This window comes from Lissotriton vulgaris, chromosome 9 (assembly GCF_964263255.1).
Source record: "Lissotriton vulgaris chromosome 9, aLisVul1.2, whole genome shotgun sequence".
Taxonomy (NCBI): domain Eukaryota; kingdom Metazoa; phylum Chordata; class Amphibia; order Caudata; family Salamandridae; genus Lissotriton; species Lissotriton vulgaris.
This window is the reverse complement of record NC_141697.1, coordinates 927,724,305-927,747,834: the sequence shown is the minus strand read 5'-3', so window position 1 is coordinate 927,747,834 and position 23,530 is coordinate 927,724,305. Positions and strand designations below refer to the sequence as shown.

Here is a 23,530-nt window from a genome sequence, read left to right as displayed (position 1 = left end):
ATGATGATAACTTTCGGACCCAATTACAGAAAGAAATGAGAGGTGGTTTGCACCCCGTTGTAGAGCGGATTTTAAGGAATATGGTCATGAATCATTCCACACACACTAGAAGTCGATACACTATATGGCAGGCGAGTGCATAGCTTGTGATTCTGCAATAGAAACATGCTGCAAACTAAATTATATGACTTGAGTACAAGAATGGATGAGACCCCTGGACAAGTGGTAAACAACAGTGTCCAGCAAGGATACCTTTCAGTAGCCACTGGCTGTCTCAGGAACCAGGGAAAATGAGATCTTACTGGATCAATAACAGCATCTAATTACTAAAAGCAGGTTAGAATTAGTGGCCAATTCTATATTAACGGCTTACCTCCCCTGTGCCATTTAAGAGTCTAAATTGTGCCTTTAAGCTATGTTCTTCCCACTACTCTTTGTGGGATATGGATTTGCCAAATATCTAGTTTATTCAAGAAGTAGAATAGGGCACCAATGAATCACGGGACTTCTTTTATGGTGCATTAAGCTTATTCCCATCACCTACAACACCACCAATCTGACCTATGTGTAGTGACCAAAAGGCTACATTGAAATGTTCTCTTGCCTGACCTACTCATGCCATATTCTTCAGTCAATTACTAAATGAAGAATAAACATGCTGGTAGGAACCTGCTATGTACTGTCACTATGAACATACTCCTAGATAGAAAAAAAGCCTCAAATCTGTTTCTGTACTAGTATCTCCACAGACTACTTGCTCAGTCAGAAATACAAGTGATCTTCCCAGCCTTGGGTTCTCTACCTTTTAAAGCTGCTCCACTGAATTCCATCTTTGAAGTCTGGCAAGGGCCCTATTCACTATATACATACATCATTTTTGTATTTAAAATGAAACATCACTAAACTTAATTCTGATATTCTACTCTCCTATTTTGTGGAACAAGGCATTTAGACCAATTCACATACAATGAAAGATATCAAGAAATAGTGATGAATGAACACTGCTTACAACTCATGATCACAAAAACAATTTATTTTCCTATACCCAGCATAGTAAAGCCCAAATGGTGATTAGGAACAATATATTCTGATAGTGGAAGAAGTTACAATTACACTTTTTAGACCCAATTAGTCATCGCAAATATTCTTGATCATAACATAAGCTGAAACTCAAACAGAACTGCTGTAAACATATTTTTTATTTTGGACTTATTACATGCTAATATGTACGAATGCCACAGAAATGTGATTGAAAGCAGATTGGTAGAGTGTCCTTTAAAACCAGAGAACCATTCTGTAGCCCTTAGTTATTTCACATGACAAATCATTACATTTTAAGGTATCATGTTTGATTTATGGGTGGAGCATAACAAAATTGTGGACAATCAGGGATGTGGAATTCCTATAGCCCGACTCCCAGGACACTTTGTTTGGGGTCAAGGGCAACAAGTTTTAATGTTTATTTTGTCCTTGGGACAAGTAGGCCCAATCCCTTGCAGCACAAACCCTTTGGCTGCCAGTTTGCAGTACCACATTATGGATCAGGGAAGGAGACTATCTGCAGTTAAGGTAATATTTTTGCCCATATGTTACTGCTGTTCAAACTTTTATTTATGGTTCATTAATTGAAAGCCTTTATTATTAGGCTGAGCGCTCTAATTGAATGTTGTAAGCGCCAACTACACTGCTGACAGTGGTTCCAGTACAAAAATGTATGCACACGATTTTCAAAGTTTAGCAAAATGAAGCTATGTATAATGCTCTCTGATTTGATGCAAATATTTGCAAAAGCCTGAAATCACAATTGATTCTTTGCTTTGAAAATAAAATGTTCATTAAAAAATGAAAGCTGGAAAAAAAAATATTTAGCTAAATTACTGTAAAGTTTCAGGTACCCTTTCTTTGCATCATCATTTAGTAACGTGTTGATGCATGCTAGTGTTTCCCAAAAATATTCATAATGGAAGATCAGTGTAACCAGTTTCAATAGGATTATGGGGGGGGGGGACAAGCATTGGCAAAGCCAGTGGGTCTGAAATTAGTTGTCAGCTTTTTAGTTATGTCAATGTGTCACTTTTTTATGCATGGTATTTGTAAAACCTTATTGGGGTGCGAGCTGCTTGGCCCTCACCATTATAACAAACATTGGCAAAAGCAAAAATATTTTTTTGGTCTCAAAAAGCACACATTGCCACAGTAGTAACTGGCAATGAACAAAAATACTTTGTGTGTTGATATGCTCCTTGTGAAAGAACGGAATGCTGTCAACTCACAGTGAAGCTAGCCGAAACAGAACTTTAAGAAACACAAACGGTCATGGTCAACGCCAGACCATATTAGGGGCCCAATTATTAAATAAAATCTCAAAAGTGCACCCAAGGTACATGTCCTTGCATTAAGGGTAGTTATGTGGCTTTCGTGAATTCCCAAGACTTTACAGAAGTAGGACAATAAATAGTACTCCTAGAAAATATTTGTAAACTGCATTTTTGTATGGGCAAATATGCATGTGTAAATTTGCTCATGCGAAAATATGAGTGTTTGCAAGTTCACTTTCCCGCCAACCACTTTTTTCCTAACCCTGGAAGTAGGTTTACGTCTACCATTGTCAGGAGTAAATTTCCAACATTTCTCTGTATGGGAATATATTAGAAAAGAGTTTTTGATACCCTTAAAACATGCAAGTTAGTAGGTCTGCACCGACTCAAAAGGGCACTCAGACCCTGGAACTATTGCTTATCACTACCTTCAGCCCCAGTATGTAGATCTGCGGAAACGTGGCAACATAAGGGGATTGCAAGTATTCAAACACTACTATGGTATGAGCCCCGGCATAATCAAGGAGGCTATATCAGAACTCTTTTATATAATGAGATTGCGGCCATAATTTGTCGCTGCAGTACATGACACCAAGTGGGCAAGTGGATTTTGTAACAGGACAAGTAGATTTATGAAGCACCCTGCCCCATGGACAAGTAGATATTTTATTAAATTCCACACCCCTGAGACAATGTATTCTCATTAGAAGCAACGTAGCGTCCTTTTGACTTCTGTGTACACCCCAGTGAATGACTATTGGAAGCCAGAGACCGCAGACTAAACAATTTCTATGATTTTAATTAAAAAAAATACACAAAACTACAGATACAAGTATACAGCAAATACACAAATTAGGGAATATGTTCATTAAGTCACAAACAAAAGATATATATAAAAAAATTGTATTGGGAAGGTTGGGGCTTTTCAAAGCCTGGTTTTATTTCTAAGAGACAACGGGTTTGCTAGAGTCTAACATAATACTTATATCTTCTTTTTCCTAATGCATCCTCCCTTTTTGTTGGCACATACTTTTGCTTGAACTGAGGCCACCTCTCATCCAAACTACATATTACTTTACTTGTACTACTCCCACAAATCAAGCTAAAAATACCAAACTAATTTTAACATACAATTTCAAATTCTATCACATTTACAGAGCTCTGGAAAATGTTTAATTCTACTTATTTTCAAACTGTAAATATTTGCTAATCCTGCTAATATAGTTTAAAACTCTGAACAGTTGTAGACTAAGTAGCTGTTGCGGAACCCCTGTGGTCCACAGACCACAGATTAAGAACTGATGATTTAGAAAGTATGTAGTGCATCGTATAAAACAACAAAGAAGAGTGGATATGTTCTTTTTGCAAACCAGTCAAAAGACTACATAGGCTGAGCTACTGCAAATAGTATCTTGAATGTGAGAATGGCAAAAGTGTTTGTATTTAACCCTCCAACCCAAACAACCAGCTGTTTAAATGTCTTGTTTTTAATGTACAGTGGTGCAGTTTGCTAAGGATACACCCACAGCCTTTTCCTTAATCCTTTTATATATGTCGTAAGTGTTGCCACATACGTTTCCTGCTTTCTCCTCTTCTAATGTCTTGTATGAAGAAAGAAGAAACCTAATAGACACGTTCAATCAATGTTCACATGTAATAATTGTTTGATGGATAAGGAAATGAAAACCAGCATATATGTATCTTCATAAGATGGACCTCCAGGACAGTGCAACGTTTAAGCAGGATGAGACGTCCACAATGTACCAAAACAGACATGCGGTGATGTGCCTGGTCTGCAGAGTTGACAGTCCTCCCCTTCTGAACGGAGCAACCCCTTTTAACACATAGTATTGCAAATGTGCTGTATTTGGCCTGAGACCATTAAAGAGCCCTCTGGAAAACAAAATGGATTTAATCATTTACTCTCAAGCCTCTACTTAATAATCTGTCCCTCCACTCCATATACTCTGGGACCAACTGTCCATCCAAGGAGTTCCACATTAAAGGTAAGCGGTGATCAAGCACGTATTTAGTGCATTTGTGTGGTATGTGTGGGGACAATGATAAGGATACAAAGCACAAGTTTTTCCTTGAGGGTCAATGCCCGTCACTTACCTGGAAGATGATGAATGTCATGGTTTCTCACTGAGTCCTGCCCGGGGCAGAGCTCTAGCTTTTCTTTAGCTGTTAATTTAAAGACCGTGGTGGCAATTAGAGGACCTGTTTTTGAAATAAAACACAAATAAACAATTAGACAATATGTTGTCATGAAGCAACAATTACAAGCATTCTATTAATTTTTGCGTTATGTAATGATCGAAAAAGACTTCACTCAAGTTCCAGAACAAAACACAAGGCAGTGATCTTTCTAACTACCAGCTAATTTGTATGTGTGTATTACAAGGCAAACACGTAGAAAGATATGACTTCAGTCCACTATCAGCATTTAGCCAAGAAGCAACCTCCTTTCAGATCACCAAACTTTATTTCATCCTGATAGCGGCATGGAAGGTGCATTGTTTAACATATGACAGTGGTTTTTAAACTGTGGTGTTGGACTATAGGGGGGTTCACGACGCCTACTTAGGAGATCTGCTACTGTTTAGAAAATGTAATATTAACAAACTAACGAAGTCTATATAGATAAAAAGCAGTATGTAATATTTTAAATGTTAAAAAGGTCTGTAAAAAAAAAACAGAGCATGCATTAGGAGAAAAAAGAAACTGATATGATAGTCCAGCATATCGTTTGTATTTTAGGCAAAACAAATATATTTTTAAAAGGTCTAACTTTCCTATTAAAATTCAAATTGCATTAAGTTAAAAAGTTTAAAGTGTGTCTGTGTTTGATGTGCAGTTTTTGGGTGGGTTAGAAAGCTAGCTCTTTATAGCGACGTTTGACCCTATCACCAGGCAGGTCGCTCCCCTCTCCGCCACGCAGCCCCCTGTGTGACCTGTGACCCCTGCTGTTCAGTCGCCTCGCCTGTGCCTCCTCTGGTACTGCCTTTGCCTCCCTCCTCTCTGCCCATCCTTTTCTTTTGTACCCCCCCTCTGTGCCCTTGCTTGTACCCCCTTCCTCCGTGCCCTTCTGTGCCTTTTTGTTTTTTACTTCCTGCTCGTTTTTCCCCCTTGCGCCCCCTTCCTTCGCTGTCCCCTGCCTCTCTTTCCCGCCGCTGCGTCCCTGCGGCCCAGTCCCCGTCTCCCATTGGCCCCCCCGCTCCCACCTCCCAGCTGCTCCTCCCTCCCACTACCCCTCATATGGAGGCCACGCAGCAACCACGCGCAGCGGGCGCGCCTCTGGCGCGCCAAAGGCAAGCCCGTTTGTGCCCGTCCGTGCCTGGACTGCACCCAGCGCCAGAACCCCTGGCCCCTGCCAGAGCCAGGGCACACGACTGAGATACAACTTCTCCACCCTCAATGCACTCAACACCGGACGACCACCCGCCTGCTACTGAGCAACTCCGAAGCGAACCCACGGACCCTTTACCTGCCAAGCCTGCAAATTCACCTGCCTCCGAACCTGCAGACCTCCCACGGATCTAACATCAACAACAACCTGGTTGAACGCCTCCTCCGCCCCAGACATCGCCAGAGCCATCCTGGACGGCTACAAGATCACCCGGAAGGACCGCGTCAACCAAACCGGAGGAGGAATCGCCATCATCTACAGGAACACCATCAACATCACGACCAACGACGAAGACACGCTCTCTGCCACCGAACACCTACACTTCCAGATTCACACCGACCCCAAGACCACCCTTAGAGGAGCACTCATCTACAGACCCCCGGGCCCGCGCACAAATTCAGCGAAACCATCGCCGACTTCATCAGCCTGCACGCCCTTACCTCCACAGAATACATCCTCCTAGGAGACCTGAACTTCCACCTGGAGAAAAACGACAGCAACACAACCACCCTGATCGACAACCTTGCCAACCTCTGACTCAAGCAATTGGTGAACACCCCCACCCACCTATCTGGCCACACACTCGACCCCATCTTCTCCGCCAGCAACCACGTCTCCTTCAGCCACTCCACCGGGCTACACTGGACCGAACACAGATTCATCACTCAGTGGATCACCAACTGCGCCGACGACCTCGCTCCACTGAAAAAAAAACCAGGCGAGTCCTGCAACAGGAAATCCTCATGGTTCACCGACACCCTCAAAAACTCAAAGAAATCCTGCCAAACCCTCGAAAAAGCCTGGCACCACGATCAGACCAACGAAGACATGACTGCCCTCAAGAACGTCACTCGCGAACACCACCAGCTGATCCGCACCACCAAAAGGGCATTGTTCAAAGAGTGGCTAGACAGTAACACCCACAACAGCAAGGAACTCTTCAGCACCGTCAAAGAACTCTCCAAACTCAGCGCCAGCAACATCGACATCACACCATCACAAGACCTCTGCAACTCCCTCACCACGTTCTTCCACCGCAAAATCACAGACATACATAACGGCTTCGGACCCCAGACTCCGCCGCCAGCCACCGAACCACCGACCCCCACCACCATCCTCAGCGCCTGGACCCCCATCAGCACTGAAGACACCACTCACGTCATTAACACCATCCACTCGGGCTCCCCCTCTGACCCCTGCCCCCACCACATCTTCAACAAAGCCGACATCATCATCGCACCCCACCTCCGGAACATCATAAACAACTCCTTCACGTCAGCCACCTACCCTGAGAGCTGGAAGCACGCAGGAATCAACTCCCTTCTGAAGAAACCCACAGCGGACCCCGAAGACCTCAAGAACTTTTGCCCCATCTCTCTTCTTCCCTTCCCGGCTAAAGTCATCGAGAAGACCGTCAATAAACAGCTGACTGCTTTCCTCAAAGCAAACAACTCACTCGACCCTTCCCAGTCCGGATTTCGAGCCAACCACAGGACCGAGACCGCCCTCATCGCAGTCACCGACGATATCAGAACCCTGATGGACCACGGAGAAACAACCGCTCTCATCCTCCTAGACCCCTCGGCCGCCTTCGACACCGTATGCCACCGCACCCTGATATCCCGCCTCTTCAACACAGGGATCCAAGGAAAGGCCCTGGACTGGATCACCTCGTTCCTCTCCGACAGAACCCAGAGAGTCCCCCTACCTCCTTTCCGCTCAGCGGCCACCGAGATCATCTGTGGCGTACCCCAAGGCTCCTCGCTCAGCCCAACCCTCTTCAATATCTACATGAGCCCCCTCGCCGCCATCGCACGCAAACACAACATCAACATCATCTCCTACGCCGACGACACCCAACTGATACTCTCCCTCACCAAAGACCCAGCCACCGCCAAAACCAACCTCCAGGAAGGAATGAAAGACGTCGCAGAATGGATGAAACTCAGTCGCCTGAAGTTGAACTCAGACAAGACGGAGGTCCTCATCTTCGGACAATCCCCTTCCGCCTGGGACGACTCCTGGTGGCCCACTGCGCTGGGCTCCGTACCAAAACCCACGGACCACGCACGCAACCTGGGATTCATCCTGGACTCCTCCCTCACAATGACCAAGCAAATCAACGCCGTCTCGTAATCTTGCTTCAACACTCTGCGCATGCTCCGTAAGATCTTTCGGTGGATCCCCACCGAAACCATGAAAACCGTCACCCAGGCCCTCATCACCAGCCGACTGGACTACGGAAACGCCCTATACGCAGGAACCACAGCCAAACTTCAAAAACGACTCCAGCGCATACAGAACGCCTCCGCACGACTCATCCTCGACATCCCCCGCCACTGCCACATATCCGCTCACCTGAGAAACCTTCACTGGCTCCCCATCAACAAGAGGATCACGTTCAGGCTCCTCACCCACGCACACAAAGCACTCCACGACAATGGCCCGAATACCTCAACAACCGCCTCTCATTCTACACCCCCACCCGCTAGCTATGCTCTGCCAGCCTCACCCTCTCCACCATCCCACAGATCCGCAGAACCACCACCGGAGGAAGATCGTTCTCCTACCTGGCAGCCAAAACATGGAACTCCCTCCCCGCACACCTACGACTGACCTTCAGAAAACACCTCAAGACCTGGCTCTTCGAGCAGTAGCACAACCCCCCACCGCCTCCCCCAGCGCCTTGAGACCCTCCGGGGTGAGTAGCGCGCTCTATAAATGTACTGATTGATTGATTGATATTATTTACCAAAATGAGGTACATCATGCAAAGAGTCCAGTGGTTCCCTTATGAGTGGCGGGGGCTTGCTCTAGCAATCCCAATGTGCTCTTATAAGCCTTAGGCTTATCAGAGAGGAGTGGTAGACAGCTGCAAATACACACAACAGTCAATAAATGATTCATACAATTCAATAAGAGTTCTACACCAATTTATAAAAAAATAACATGCATCTTCATATATGTTTAGGCAACAGAATCAATAAAATCAAGTGAGTACGTTTTGGAGCACAGTGACTTATGGGGCCATTCTCCTGGACCTAAGGTGGGTATGGGGAAGGTCTAAGGCAGCACCAGCAGGTCACCTCCAGCGACACAATGGTGGCCTGGCGCAGTACAGAGTAGGGTGCCCAACGTTAGTTCATGGGGATTGTTCTGAGTGAAAAGAGGTTGCAGCTTTTGATTAGGAGGCCAGTCGGGCTGAACCAACAGGAAGGATCAAGTCATGCAATGCTAGGAGACACCAGTGGTCCTCTCCTCCTCGGGCGGACGGGTGCAGAGGATCTTTGTGGTGTTGAATTTCTTCGTCCGCGACCACTCACGGTTGAGGGGGATTGCCAACAAAGACGGCTGGCAGCATCAGGGAGTTCATGAGGGGCAAAACCAAGGTGGACTCTGTCTCTTGATGGCTTGGGGACCACACTGAAACAGTTGGCTCACTCGACATGGGCTGGGTATTTTTGGGGTGAGGGCTCAGGTGCAGTGGTGCTTGGCGGCATTGGGTTTTGACGGTTCCGGAGTCCTTAGCGGTTCTTCTTGGGGTGCCATGGGAGTTCTTGAGTCTTTACTGAAGGCAGACAGTCCTCCCAGGCTTTGGAGGCACAGCAGCTTGCAGGATGAGATGACTTCAGCGCAATGTTTTTTTTTTATATAACTTTATTGGTTTTTTTTTCATTATAGCAATACAGCAATTTCATAGTGTGGTAGACACTACATCAGTATTCAATTAATACATCATTTCAGCTCATATCTGCTGTTAAAAAAAAGGAAGAAATAAGCAAAAAAAAGGGAAGAAAAAGGAAACATGCCACAGGCTCGTTGCAATACAATCGTCAGTAGAGAATTGAGTATCACACGTAACATCTAGATGGGTAGCCACTGTCTCATACAAGCCGAACATTTGTCAATACCGCAACTTCCCAATAGTTAAAGGGGGGTTGCCTAGTACATTGGTAGTTCTTGTACGCAACAATACAACTAATGATCGGGCATGATAATCCACAGGAGAGTAAGAAATATGGAAGACGTCCCCGTGCTTATAGTATGGGACTATCTGTTGGTAATGGTGTCTCATTAGGTGTGATTCTGTCACCCTTTAGTCCCTCGTGTGGTGTACCTCAGCGCTGCCCAATGTACCTGTATCTCTTTATTATGTCACCGTGGCTTGTGCCCCTCGAATGCATCGCACAGTTGGTTGCTGAATCGTATGTGTCAGCTGTCCCCCTACATAAAGTCCCTCAGGTGACTGCCTCAGGTCAAAGTGTCCCCGGAGTCTCAATGGGTGTATTGGTCTGCAATGGTGTACCCTCGTCATCTGTTTCAGCCATTTTGTGCATATATTGAGTGAGCGGCTCACAGGTGTCACGTGGTCTGGAGAGGGTGGGCAGCAGTTCTGCGTAGATGTTATTTTGCTCCTGGCAATATGTTATGTCTGTCAGCCATTCCTTGAGCTTGGGCGCTCTGCCCCGGCCCCACCTACATGCTATTTTTCGCTTAGCATTGTATGTATAGGCATTTTTATATCGCACTACTTACCCGGAGGGTCCCAAGGCGCTTCGACCGCTGCGAAACCCTTCCTGGCTTCCCTGAGAGATGGTCCCTTAATGGGTATCTCCAGGGTGAGACCAGGCATCCCCGGCGGTCTGGTGGGGCTGTTAGTGAAGATGAGGCAAGCTAATGCCCAGAGTTGCCGAGTGTGATCACTGATCAGAGTGGGCACCGAGGCGAGAGAATTATCGAGTCCGCTGACCCTGGTCCAGAAACCTGCTGCGCCGGGAATCGAACCCTGCAATTAGTAAGCCTATCGCCAGGAATCTTTTAGCCTGGCCTTTGTGACCTAAAAGGTATCCTTGGAGACACATTTCGGGCATCAAGTTCAAACGTACCTCCAACATGTCGCCCAATGCATTGCCTATATTTTTGCATTCCCACACTAAGTGTAGAAAACCTGCGCCTTCCCGTCCGCAGCGGTTGCATCTGTCACTGTCCCGCAGCCGGAGTTTATGTAACCACGCTGGAGTATAGTACATCCAATGGAGGAATTTAAAATGAATTATTCTAAATCTACTACTAACAGTGATGCGCTTGGTTTGTTGGCAACTGTACGCCAAGGCCTCTTCAGTGATAGGATGACCCAGTTCCGCCTCCAATCCTTGTTTAGCTTTCATGTCCCTGCCCTGATAGAGGTTTTGTATATGTGGGACATTGCATGTGTAACCCCTCCCCGTATGAGTTGGTGTAATGGGATCAATGTAGTGGGTTCCCTTGGAAACTCAGGGGTGGCCACTTTGACCGCTTGTCGCAGGCAGATGTATAGGAATCTATCCATTGTGGTGGGAGGTGTGGTGCCCAAACATGTAGTGGCATCTTTGAATTGTCCCTTATACTACATATGTCCCCATGTGTTGAGTCCCAGTCTGAGTAGCATATGTTTACAGATTCCTTCCTGCGTGGCCGGCAGGTTATGTTTGTCTAATAGGGGAAGTAGAGGGGAGTACAGCATGGAAGTGAGAGATCTTTTTGCAATGGCCAGCGATGCATTATTTGTACACATCACAGTGGAGTTTCTCCCCCTGGCTGTCTTGTCGTCAGCACTTATGAATCCCCTCAGCGGTGTCGGTGCCATGGTACCCTGCTCCACTGCAAGGTGTGTCATAAAGGGGGGGAGGGGCAAATCAGTATGCCGCAAATTGCGCCTGTGCACTGAGGTAGTATTCAGGATCCGGTGCTTCAAACCCGCCCTGTGCTAACGGCAGTGCGAGGGTGCTCCATTTAATCCTGGGTCGTTTACCCCCCATGCAAGGCGAATGAGTTTACCTTTGAGTCTAGTGAAGAATGGGCGTCCAGGGGGGAAGGGAATGTTCGTAAATAAATATAAAAATTTGGGCATTATGACCATTTTCATTAGAGCTATTCGCCACGGCATGGAAAGGGGAGGGCAATCCACCTACTGCTCAATTCCTCCACATTGGCAAGGGCTACCCCATAATTGGCGTGCATCAATTTCTCCTTGTCTCGAGTGACATTTATCCCCAGGTAGCGTACCTCATCATTGGTCCACAGCAAGGGATACTCCAGTTGGAATGAGGCCCTGGAATCAGGCAGCGGCATAACCTGGGATTTGCCCCAGTTAATGGTTATTCCCGAGAAAGCCCTGAAGCACCGTGAAGCTGAAGCGAAGATCAGCTTCACGGTGAGGCAGCCTGATTCAGCAGTAATGTCCCTGAAGTGGGGGGGGGGGACGCTTGACTCCCTGTCGTCGATAAGAAAAACAGAGCTCCAATATAAACTTGTGAGTGTGGCTGATGGGGGAGCAGTTTTAAGACTGACCTGGTTGCTGCCCGGACCGACGTAAAAAAAAGCGGCAGGGAAGAATCCGAGTCCCCGGCGTGTCGCGCGTAGCACCGGCGTATTCAGGAATGGGTGCAGTTCTCAAAGGGGGAACGAAATAAACATAAAACCAAGCTGCATAAAGGAATCAGAAACATTGCTTTGGTATCCTGTAAATTAAGTGGGAATGTCAGTGAGTTTAGAACATTTACTGCATTGTTGCAACCTAATGCATGAGAGGCCGAGCCTGCGAGGCGCAACCAAGATGGTGCTGAGGGCCGCACTCACTGCGGAAGAAACGACTCCTTAGTTGCCGGAGAGCACGGTGTGCTGCGGGCCCCGAGAGACGACAGCCGATGCGGCCGTTCGATTGTGCTGTGAGGTGGAGGAGTGCTGGACGAGGCGCAACGCCTTTCTCACATTGCACCCGGAGACAACCCAGGTCAAACAGGATTACTTTAGAAGCCACCCTAGAGTCATTGGATGATTATCCAACTACTCTAGAAGTCATTTTCACATCCTCAGACATCATCAAGCTCTAGAAGTCATCAGCAGAGTTTAGAAACTTGAGCTTGATGATTTGAGGATAACTTCAGAATGAGCATCTAATGACTTCACAAGGTGTTATATTCCTGATGATTTCAGAAGGATTTGAGAATGAGTATCTGATGACTTCACACGGTGTGACTAATCCTGATGGAGTACCGGTTCCTATCCCAATTACCGGTTCCTATCCCAATTACCGGTTCCTATCCCAATTACTTGTTCCTATCCTAATACCTGTTCCTATCCCAATTGAATACACCTGTCCTAAGAATGTTTTTACCACCTTCCTGTAAAGCGTTCTGATACCCTCACGGGTCTGGTTCGCGCTCTATAAAACGTTTTTGATTGGATTGATTTTTTTTTTTGCTACAACTATTGTTATCTAAAGGTCCATCTTGTTCCTCCAAGTGAGCTAAAACTACAGCTCCCAGAATGCATAGGTTCGGTTGTCAAAGGAAAGTTTAGGCTTGAAGAAGACATAGAGCGGACGGAATCTTAATCAGGTCAATTAACCAATTAGGTGGATGGGGGACAAAATATATGTAGCTTTTAAAAATTATAAACAAACCAGGAAGGGTTTAGAGTCGTAATAGCATTATGGGTCCTACTTATGGAGTGGTGTATTGGTAAAGTCTTGAACCACGATCACCGTCAGAGCCACTGGAATTATGTGGCAATGGAAGACCGAAGTATGCAGCTAGACTGATCGAATTAAAGGACAAGAAAATGCAAATTATGAGGCATAACATTGCACAATCTGCAGCAGTATTGTATGGTTGTTTTAACAGCTTTGGGTCCTGTTTGGGCAAAGTTTAACAAACTTGTACCAGTTTACCACGTGCAATTAGTGATCCGCAAATGAAAGGTATCCCGTTAACCTTTGCGTAGGATCTGTCACTGGTGGAGCTAAGCCGTCTCTTCAGTGACTTTTGATATGTTTGAGCTAGAAACAGCGTGATTTTTTTGTGAAAGCTGCAGTTTATGCAGCAGATACATCTGGAAAACTCGCCAACCACAGAAGCACTTAACCCATTCCTCTTGTCTTGCCGCCGGGACTTGTACTCATGATTTTGCTTTAAAAACAATAAAACTGTCATTAATAATAACTTTTTTATCTAGTGCTGAATGCCACACGTGCCATTTCCAAATACCTGTAAATGCAATGTGTTATTGTTACCCAGTTTAAAAGAGCCTAGGTACCTTCACATCACTGCACGTTTCAGCGGTGAATGTTCAACTCACTGAACCTTCTTTCCGGCTTAAAAAAATAAGAGTACCAGAATAAAGTGAACACTACAACTGGGCGTACTACTCCCACGTTTGATGTGCAATTTGAGAGCTATGAAAACCTAACAGTTAATTATTTTTGCCACGTTTAGTTGGGGGTCTTATATTACTACCTTACTCGGAACTGCTTAATTCAGCGGCCTCTGCTCTTTAGCAGTTAAAACTCAGAAGCTTCCGGCAGCAAGCTGTTCTCTGCAGCAGCGCCCGAACCCTTTCAGCTATCCTCTAGTTTAAATCTACCCCAAGTACAGTGGCTTCGCAGGGAAGTGTTTTACTGCAGTTCCTTTTGACATTCTCCATGAGTTCAACCCCCTGGGACACTCCTTGTGCTGGTATTGTGCAAGCCTCTGCAATTGGCCAACTTAATATCGGGTTAATGTGTTGTTTTGCAACTAGCTAATGTGAAGTGTTACAGGGTACTAAAAACAACTCGTTTTATAAAGTTATTTCTGCCCTGGCCTTGCGGCTTCACAGCTCAGTGATTCGTAGACGCTATTAACTACAACACAGCGTTGCACATTTTATCGACTTCGGAAGGATGAGTCCCTGATTTGCCCTGCTCCGGTTTCACACGTGAAGGCTGTATAAGGATTTCAGCAGCAGATGCATAAACCTGTTGGGCTATTTCATTGCTTTAGAGGAACCCGTCAAGAGTTTTTAGATGTGGCTTGACAGTGCAAGCATCACTTTACCTTTTAACAGACAAAATCCGTGTAACTTTAAGAGGCTTCATTTTAGAAACTGCCGTGGGCGGGGACAGCACACTTAACCAGACGAGCGAAATATTAGTGCGCGCAAAAGATTAACTTATTCTATGTGTGAACACCTACCAGAAAACACTGCTAAGTTATATAGACATGTATAGGCTGGAAATGAGTTTTAATGAAACATTTTTTTTATGTGTTTATGCTTTTAACTACCATTAGCTATCGCATGTTTTTCAGCGTTAGGTTTGGAGTAATTACTTTTGTGCTAGAAAGGGCGAGACTCTCCAGCTCCGCACATATTGCATATGGCGATGCATCACCCCTTTAAAGAAAATCATGGTGTCTGTCATGGTGTCTGTGTGTGTGTGCTTGGACGGGAGGCTGCGTTCTGATTCGTCAGAGGTTGTTCTCTCAGTTTTTGATTGGGTTGAATACTTTTTTGCTACAACTAATGTTATCTAAAGGTCCATCTTGTTCCTCCAAGTGAGCTAGAACTACAGCTCCCAGAATGCATAGGTGCGGTTGTCAAAGGAAAGTTTAGGATTGAAGAAGACATAGAGGAGACGGAATCTTAATCAGGTCAAGTAACCAATTAGGTGGATGGGGGACAAAATATATGTTGCTTTTAAAAATTATAAACAAACCAGGAAGGGTTTAGAGTCGTAACAGCATTATGGGTCCTACTTATGGAGTGGTGTATTGTTAAAGTCTTGAACCACGATCACCGTCAGAGCCACTGGAATTATGTGGCAATGGAAGACCGAAGTATGCAGCTAGACTGATCGAATTAAAGGACAAGAAAATGCAAATTAAACTCATTACAAGCAAATAGCTAACTCTTTAAGAACAAAAAGCACTCCGGGCACTGTTTATTTATTCTTTAAAGCAGTTTCTAAATGTATTGTAATACGTTTCACGCATCTGTTCATAACTGTTACTTTCAGTCGTATCCAAGCTCAATTACAAATTCAATATGGCTAATAAAAATGTTTTGCAAAAAAATAAAGCTCAAATCATGGTGTTTTTGACATTGGTGTGTGAGTATGTTAATGAGTTGATTTTTGTAACACAACCATGAAGTAAGGGGGCCACTTCAGAAGTTTATAGACCTCGTGTTCTGGAGCACGTTTTAGTGTATCACAGACAGTTGCCTCTTTCTTCATAGGTCCTCGCTGATCTCCACATGACTAGTTACACATATAAACAAGCATTTGCAATACAATAGGGCTTGCAGTTACAAGAGTTTCAGCTATTGGCATTGTAGATAACAATGCCTTTTATTTATGTTTTTAAAACAAAAACAAGAATAAAAGGCACTGTTATTTGCAATGTCAATATCTCAAACTCGCGTAAATGCGAGAGCTATTGCATTGCAAATGTTTGTTAAAATGTGCATTCTTCTCACAGCATAGAACTGCAGCTCTTTCTTCTAGCCTTTCTTGAGCTTTCAATGAAGTTGGTTGACAAATGGAAACGGCCTTTCCTGCAACCGACCTTTGTGACCTTTGCCCGCCCACAGGCCATTTCGGCCAATCAGCAGGAGGATTGTTGTGTCCAGACCTGCAATCGGGCTACTCGACCCCGGCGCGTCGTGGTGTGTGCTCTTTGCTGTTGCTGAAACAAAGGACATGCCGGTCCTTCCGAGCTGCGCTTACCTGCAGCACAAGAAAGGGCGCTTTCTTTCAACTTTCAGATGCAAACGGAGGATGGGGCTTGGTTTTAAAACAAGTGCAGCGCTCTGGCAGGAAGGGAGTGAGTGTAGTCACGATTGCAGGGAGAAACAAAGGCAAATATAAGGCACTGAATTCCCCTCCCCCTAAGGTGAGAGATTGACCAGGTTTGCACTTTTAAGTAGGGGTCAAGGACTTCTCTCTTGGTCTTGCGTTTTTTTAGCTTGTTTCATTCGTTCCGATTACTAATCATTTTCCTCATTCTGCACACCACATTCGAGCCATAAATACGCTTTAAAAAAATCTTTGTTCTACGCATCTTTCTTCAGCTCTCCAGGTTCAACACTTCCCTCTGTCCCGGTGCACCTTGCGTTCTTCCTCCTGAACCACTGCTCTAACCCCTGTTCCATTTTCCTGCTACTCGTCCTTTACATTACTTCTCTTTTAAGTTTGCTCCGGGTCGGACTGGCCTGGTAGTGCGCAACGGCTGATCTGATAGGGCAGTATGTGGGGCATTATTTGGGCTGTTTGTGGACTAGTTTCATAGTTCTGGTGGGCCACTTTTAACTGTTGCTGTTCCCTATACTCAGAGGTGTTAATTGTCAACACTGCTTTAAGCGAGTGTGGGACTCTTTTGTCTGCAACTCGGCACAGGAAAGGTGAGCGGATGAGTGGAGGGGTGGGTGAGTGAAGGGATGCATGGATAGGTGAAATAGTGAAAGGATGGATGTAAGAATGCAGTAGTGAATGAAAGGATGAATGGATGTGTGAAAGGATGTATGTACGAGTAAATGAAAGGATGGCTGAATGAAAGGATGGACGGAGTGAAAGGCTGGATGGATGGCTAGGTTGAAAGGATGGATGGCTAGGTTGGAAGGGTGGATGAATCAGTGAAAGGTAGGATAGATGAAAGGTAGGGTGAAAGGTGGATGAGTGAGTGAAAGGATTGATGGTTGAGCCAAAGCATGGATGTGTGAGTGAAAAGGTGGATGGATAGATGCATGAATGAATGAGTGAAACGCATGTAAGGATAGATGAGAGAGAGGCTGGATTGATGATGGGAGGATGGATGAGTGAGTAAAAGGATGCATCAATGAGTTAAAGATGGATGGATCAGTGGGTTGATGTGTAAATTGACGGAGTGAAAGGATGGATTAGTGGATGTATGGATGAGTGAAAGGGAGAATATATGGATAGCTGGATGAAAGGGTGGATGGTTAGATCAGGGAAAAGGGTGGATGGATGAGTGAAGGGGAGAATGGAGGAGTAAAAGTGAGAATGGATGAGTAAAAGTGTAAATGGATGAGTGGATCAATGTGTTGAAGGGTGAATGGATGAGTGAAGGGACGGTGGCTGAAAAAAAAGGGTGGATTGACGAATGAGTGAAAAGGTAAATGGATGATGGATGGATAGATGCATGGATGGAGTGAAAGAATGGATGTAAGGATGGATGAGTAAAGGAAAAATAGATGGATGAGTAAAAGGATGGATGGATGGATGAGAGGAAGGGTGGATGGATGAGGGAAAGAGTAAATAGGAGGACTGGGTGGATAAATGGATGGGCTAAATGAAAGGGTGAATGTATGCATGGATATGTGGAAGGAAGGGTAGATGGCTGGCTGTATTAAATGGTAGACAGACGAGTGAAAGGCTGATGGTTGGATAAATGAGTGAAAGGAGGGGTGGATGAGTGATTGAAAGGGTATATGGATGGGTGAGAGGATAGATGGGTAAAAGGCTGGATGAGTGAAAGGGTGGGTCAGTCAATGAATGAGTGAAAGGGAGGATGGATGAGTGGAGTAAAAGGATGGATAGATGAGCAAAGGGTGGATGGATGAGTGAAAGGATCGATGGATTAAAGTGAGGATGGACAAGTGAAATGATGGATGACTGAGTGAAAGGATAGATATGTTTTGGGGATTGGTTTGAAGATGGATGAATAGGTTTGCATGTAGATGGGTATATGGATGGATGGAATGGTGAAGGACTGAATATTGGATGGACGATAGAATGTAAAGGTGAAATGATTATTATCAGCAAGTGGATGGTAGAATGGATAGATGGTTGGATGTAAGAGAAAAGCAAGCCTATCTGGGATGGTCCTGATGACTTGCTTCACTTGCTTGGTGCATACGAGTTTTGGTCAAAGTGGTGGGTATTTTAATTTTCTGGCTAGTCCCTTGCCTATCCTCTGTGTAATTCCACTTTCTAACCTTTTATCCGCTATCTCCACTCATCAAATCCGATCTCACTGTGCACATCGGGGCGCTGCTCGGAGGGAGAGCGTCATCTTTACACGGTCGCGTCCAGGCCCCTGAGGCGGGGCACCTCTGCTGGGTGCGAGGTGTCCCGGTGTAAAGCCCATTATAGTGGGACTCAAATGAGGCTGGAGAATGCTGGCCTATGTTGGGCCTGTCAAGGGAGCCCCGTGCCTAACCTCAAGATGGCGCCGATCTGGGAAGACCGTGGAGGCGACTTTGAGGACACAAACAATTATGCAGCATGAGGGAGGGAGCACTTGCGGCTGCGCCGCTCTCCTCAATGAATCTATCCTGACCAGCAAAGCTAGGGCGCTGACTTCTTGGGCTTAAGGACACAGACACATTGCAGGCCCTGACCCTAAGATGGTGCCCACAGTGTGAGCTATCTCACAAGCCAGGTTCCCTGGGAGCACACTACCCACTTGACTCAACAGTTCCTTGGAGGCTTTCATCCAGAGGGGTGGCTTGCGACCCAGTGGAGGAAGATGCATTACTCGGCCCCTAAGCCACCTCGTCAGACCCCCTTTCACCCCCCGAGGAGGGCAATGGTGAGACCTAGTGTCCTTTTTAAGAATTATTGGGAGTCTGGCCCTTCACGGTGTGGATAAGGGTCCCAGGTTGCCCGACCCCAATACGGCCGACAGTGGTGACCTTTCCCCCCCTTGCTGATCTTTTACTCTTACTTACAAAACCCTGCCAGGGCTGTGCCTGACCTCAAGAGGATGTCTAGAATCTTCTCAGACCATGCCCCCCCCCCACCTGCACTATTCCGACATTCCCCTGAGTACACTTGACCCCTACCCGGACAGCAGAGTTCGAGCATTTTGTCCGACGCCCGGCGGAGCTGCTCTGTTCAGCTAATTTAGGAGATCGGCCTTGGTTTATCCCCTGACCGTCATCTGCCCAGCCAGACACTGGACACTGTTTCTCCCCTTCTCCCTTTTTCGCCATCCCCCCTCTGCGTATTTCTGCCGTTCTGCATCTGCCTTTTCCTTGTCTCCTTTCTTCCCATTTTTTGACCGATGGCCGTTGGAACTTCCTAGAGAGCTATAGAGGAGACAGGCCTGAATTATCTCCCTGGCCGTCACCTACCCACTCGGTGTTTGGGCTGACTTTCCCTTTATCTCTTTTCCGTCTTCCCCCCCTCATCCTCTCCCTTCTCACGCCACCTCTCTATTTGTCTCTCTGGACATTGGACACAGTTCTTCCTTGTCTCCCTGCTATGGCTCCTTCTTCTCCTCCTTTCCTATAAATTCTCTCAATCACGTTGTTTGTTTACTGTCCCTTACTACGCTATTGTAACTGATGTAATTTGTAACGCAATGTTCCTCTGCTCTAGCGCTCTGATACCTATGGGTCTAGCCAGCGCTTTAAAATCCTTTTGATGTACCTTCTAATGCAACGTTCCCCTGGTTAAGAGCTCTGATACCTCCGGGTGATAGCGCTATATAACCTTCACAAATCAAATAAACCAAAAATTGTTTTTTCCTGAACGCTGAGACCTGAGCAACATGGCTGATGACCGGTGGAGCTGCTTGACAGCTAATTAGGAGTCTGGCCCTGGTTTTCCTCCTTGACCGTCACCTACCCAGCTGGACATTAAGCATTGTTCCTCCTCGTCTCCCCACTATTACTCCTTCCTCCCCTCCCTCCTACGAATTATTGAAACATTGTTTATGTGTACTGTACCTTACTATGCTCTTGTATCTGATGTAACTTGTAACGCAACGTTACTAAATGTAAAGCGCTCCGATACCCTCTTGGGTCAAGTTTGCGCTATATAAAATTTTATAAATAAATAAATACATTTCTCCTATCATGACATTAAGCCCGTCTGCTGGATTACGGACATACAGCGTGATGTCGTCTGCGTATAATGATATTAAAATGGGATGTGTGGGAGAGTCCAGCGCATAGGGTTTCTGATGCTGGCCGAGCATGGCCCCAAGTGGCTCCATGGTGATTGCAAATAAAGAGGCGACAGGGGGCAACCCTGTCGCGTTCCCCTGGTAATGTTGAAGGCTGGGAATCGATCCTCATTGAGAAGAACTGAGGCGCAGCTCATTATACAGTAGTTTGATAAACAGGAGAAATCCCTGTGAGAATCCCATGTCAGCACCGCCTGGAGGTATCCCCATTCCAGGGAATCGAACGCCTTGGTGGCGTCCAAAAAGACTGCCACTGCCTGCTCGTCTTGGTAGATGTCATGTAGCCATGTGGCCACCCTGCATGGGACCGCCTCCAATCCCTAAACCTGACATTTTCAGGAAAGAATACACTTTAAAACACTATGCACCACCCACAAAATTCTCCATGGCAAAGGTCCCCCTGTCTTAAAAGACCTAATTGTGCCCTACAAAGCCAATAGAACCCTTCGGTCGACTCACCTTCATCTTGCCTCCACAGCCAGGATTAAGAAGGCCCGCACTGGGGGCCGCCTCTTTTCCTACAATGCCCCCAAGCTGTGGAACTCCCTACCCCTTGCCATCCGTGCCCAACCCAACCTTCTCTCAGTCCGTAAACTTTTAAAAACCTGGCTATTCTCTTAAAATCCCCTTCCTTCCCGCCAGTTCACTCACTAGCGCTGGGACGCTCCCGGACAGCCATGCGCTCTACAAATCCTTTTTCATTTCATAGTATAGAGAAAAGAGTCCGCAAATTGTGTGCTGTTGAGCGGCCTGGTATGAAACCTGCCTGGTCGGGTCGGATCGGATAAGTCTGTCCATTAGCAGGGTTAGCCTATTAGCAAGAACTTTGGCCAATATTTCGACGTCACAGTTTATCAGTGATAATGGTCTATATGAATCTGTGGATTCCGGGGGTTTCCCAGGTTTCAGTAATGAGACCAGTATTGCTTACTGCATAGTAGGTGGGAGTGATCCCGGTTCGAAGGCTTCCTCATAAACTGCTTTCAGGAAGGGGGCTAGTGTGTCTATGTACCTTTAATAGAATTCAAAGCCCAGGCCATCCTGCCCCGGTGCTTTGCCGCTATTAATCTGCATTACGGCTTCTCTTATCTCGTCTAATTCCAAATCGGACGGCAGGAATTCCCGTTGACTGTTACTAAGCCAGGCGAGTTCTATCTGCTGTATTCGCTGTTCTGGGAGGTCGGATTGTCTCTGCGAGTGCTCTGCCAGGGCGTACCCCCTCGCCATACTGTCACGCCCTGTGATATTTGCCTCGGAACAGGCATTCTCGTTCTTCTTCTGCTTGATATTCAGTTACGATTTCCCGTATCTTGACAATTGCGGGGGCCTCATCTGCCCCCCGCATGTCCTATTCTAGTTGTTTTATCTGGCGTTCCAGTCGCGTTAGAGTTGTATGAATGTCTTTGAGAATGCCCCCTGTTTTAGCCATGCAATGTCCCTGCACAATAACTTTTAGTGCCTCCCACACCGTAGCAAGGGAAGGGGCGGATCCCATATTGAGCCGTAGGTATTCTTCTAGGGTTTCTCCCACTTCTGACACAAACACAACTGTCTAGTAACGCCGTGGGCTGCAGGCGCGACTGGCCGGCCTGGAAAGACATCCCCGGGGGAGTCACAGAGATAACCACCGGGGAGTGTACTGAGTAGGTTCGCACCAGGTGACCAGAGGAGAGGACCCTCAACGCAATGTCTCGCGACACCAACCACATGTCCAACCTGGACCAAGTGTTGTGTACTGCGGAGTGGAAGGTGCCTTCATATTGCGTTGGATGTTAGTGTCGCCATACATCCACAAGGAGATTGTCGGCCACTATTTGTTGGAGTTGGTGCTGTGCTTTCGAGTAATGATGTGGAAGTGGGTGTGAGCGGTCAAAGGGTGAGTGTAGTGTTAGATTAAAGTCCCCTCCCCAAATGAGGTGTGTTGACCAAATATTTACTATGCGCACCCAAAGAGGGATGAAATAGTCTTCGCCGTCTGTATTGGGCCCATAGCTGCACACAAATGTGACAGAAGCCGACGCTAGTTTTCCCCATGTAGTGCAATATCCCCATTGTGGATCTATCTCATCCTACTCTTCTGTGTATGGGACAGTTTTTTAAAATTAAAATGGCTGTTCCCCTAGAAAAGGCGGAGTATGAAGAGAAATATCTGTGTGAGCCCACCGTGAGGCAAATAGAGACCGTGACTGAGGGGAAGTGTGCGTTTCCTGTAGCATTGCTAAGCTAGCATGCTGTCGATCTATATAGGCTAGAATGTGACGTTTCTTTCTGGGATTACCCAATCCTCTAACCTTCCAGTTAATTAAGCTAAGCTGTGGTGTTATATTAGTCGTACGGCTAGCGTTCGCCATCCCCCTGTATCCTGTTCGTATATGGTCTAATTTGGATTCCCCAGTGTCTACAGCTGCGTGGTATCCCTAGGAGTTTAGTGCCTGCGCCTGAATACAATATCGTCCCTTGTGTAGTGTCTACCTGTGTGCCCCAACATCCCACCCACAATGGCATCCCCAACTTGCTGTGCATTGGTCCCTCCCCATGAGTCCCTCTCACAATAACCCCAAACATTCGTAACATGTTTATCACCATGACTATGGATATATAGCATTTTACATTTGTAAATGAATTAGGCTTTTTTCATGACAGTTGTATCCCCAGAAATAGGTGCATAACAATATTATGCCATAGCAGTCTCAAGATCAATACGTTCTTAGGGTCATTTAGAGACTCTGGTGACCATGTCCATAAAACTGAACAGAACAGGCAAATGCCTAACAATACAGTTCCATCAAGCGGGAAGCAGGGGTGCTCCGTTAGAGACGAGTGTCCCAGGGGGTATAACGTCTCCTCCCACTCTATGATGGTGTGTGGGAGGGGCCCTGAAATGACATTACTGTATCTGGCAGCGTGTTTACAATCAAAATAATAATATGAACATGAGTCCTCCGTAGAGATTTAATTCAGTACATAAATCGTGCTGTGCTTTACCTTCATATTAAGGGCAGTGTCTGCAGCCGCAGGGTTAACCGGGTGATTCAACAGTATCTGCATGTTCGGTTTCTGATCCTACTGTCAGT

The 23,530-nt window shown here is 46.1% G+C and overlaps 1 protein-coding gene across 1 annotated transcript in view; it reads right to left on the bottom strand.

Moving 5' to 3' along the window:
- The window catches only part of LOC147692542 (uncharacterized), a 308,991-nt gene that overhangs the window by 116,427 nt on the left and 169,034 nt on the right, over window positions 1–23,530 (bottom strand). The window contains exon 3 of the mRNA XM_086938768.1: window positions 4,434–4,538. Coding sequence (XP_086794894.1) covers window positions 4,434–4,538 — 105 coding nt within the window. The remainder of the gene's footprint in view (window positions 1–4,433; window positions 4,539–23,530) is intronic.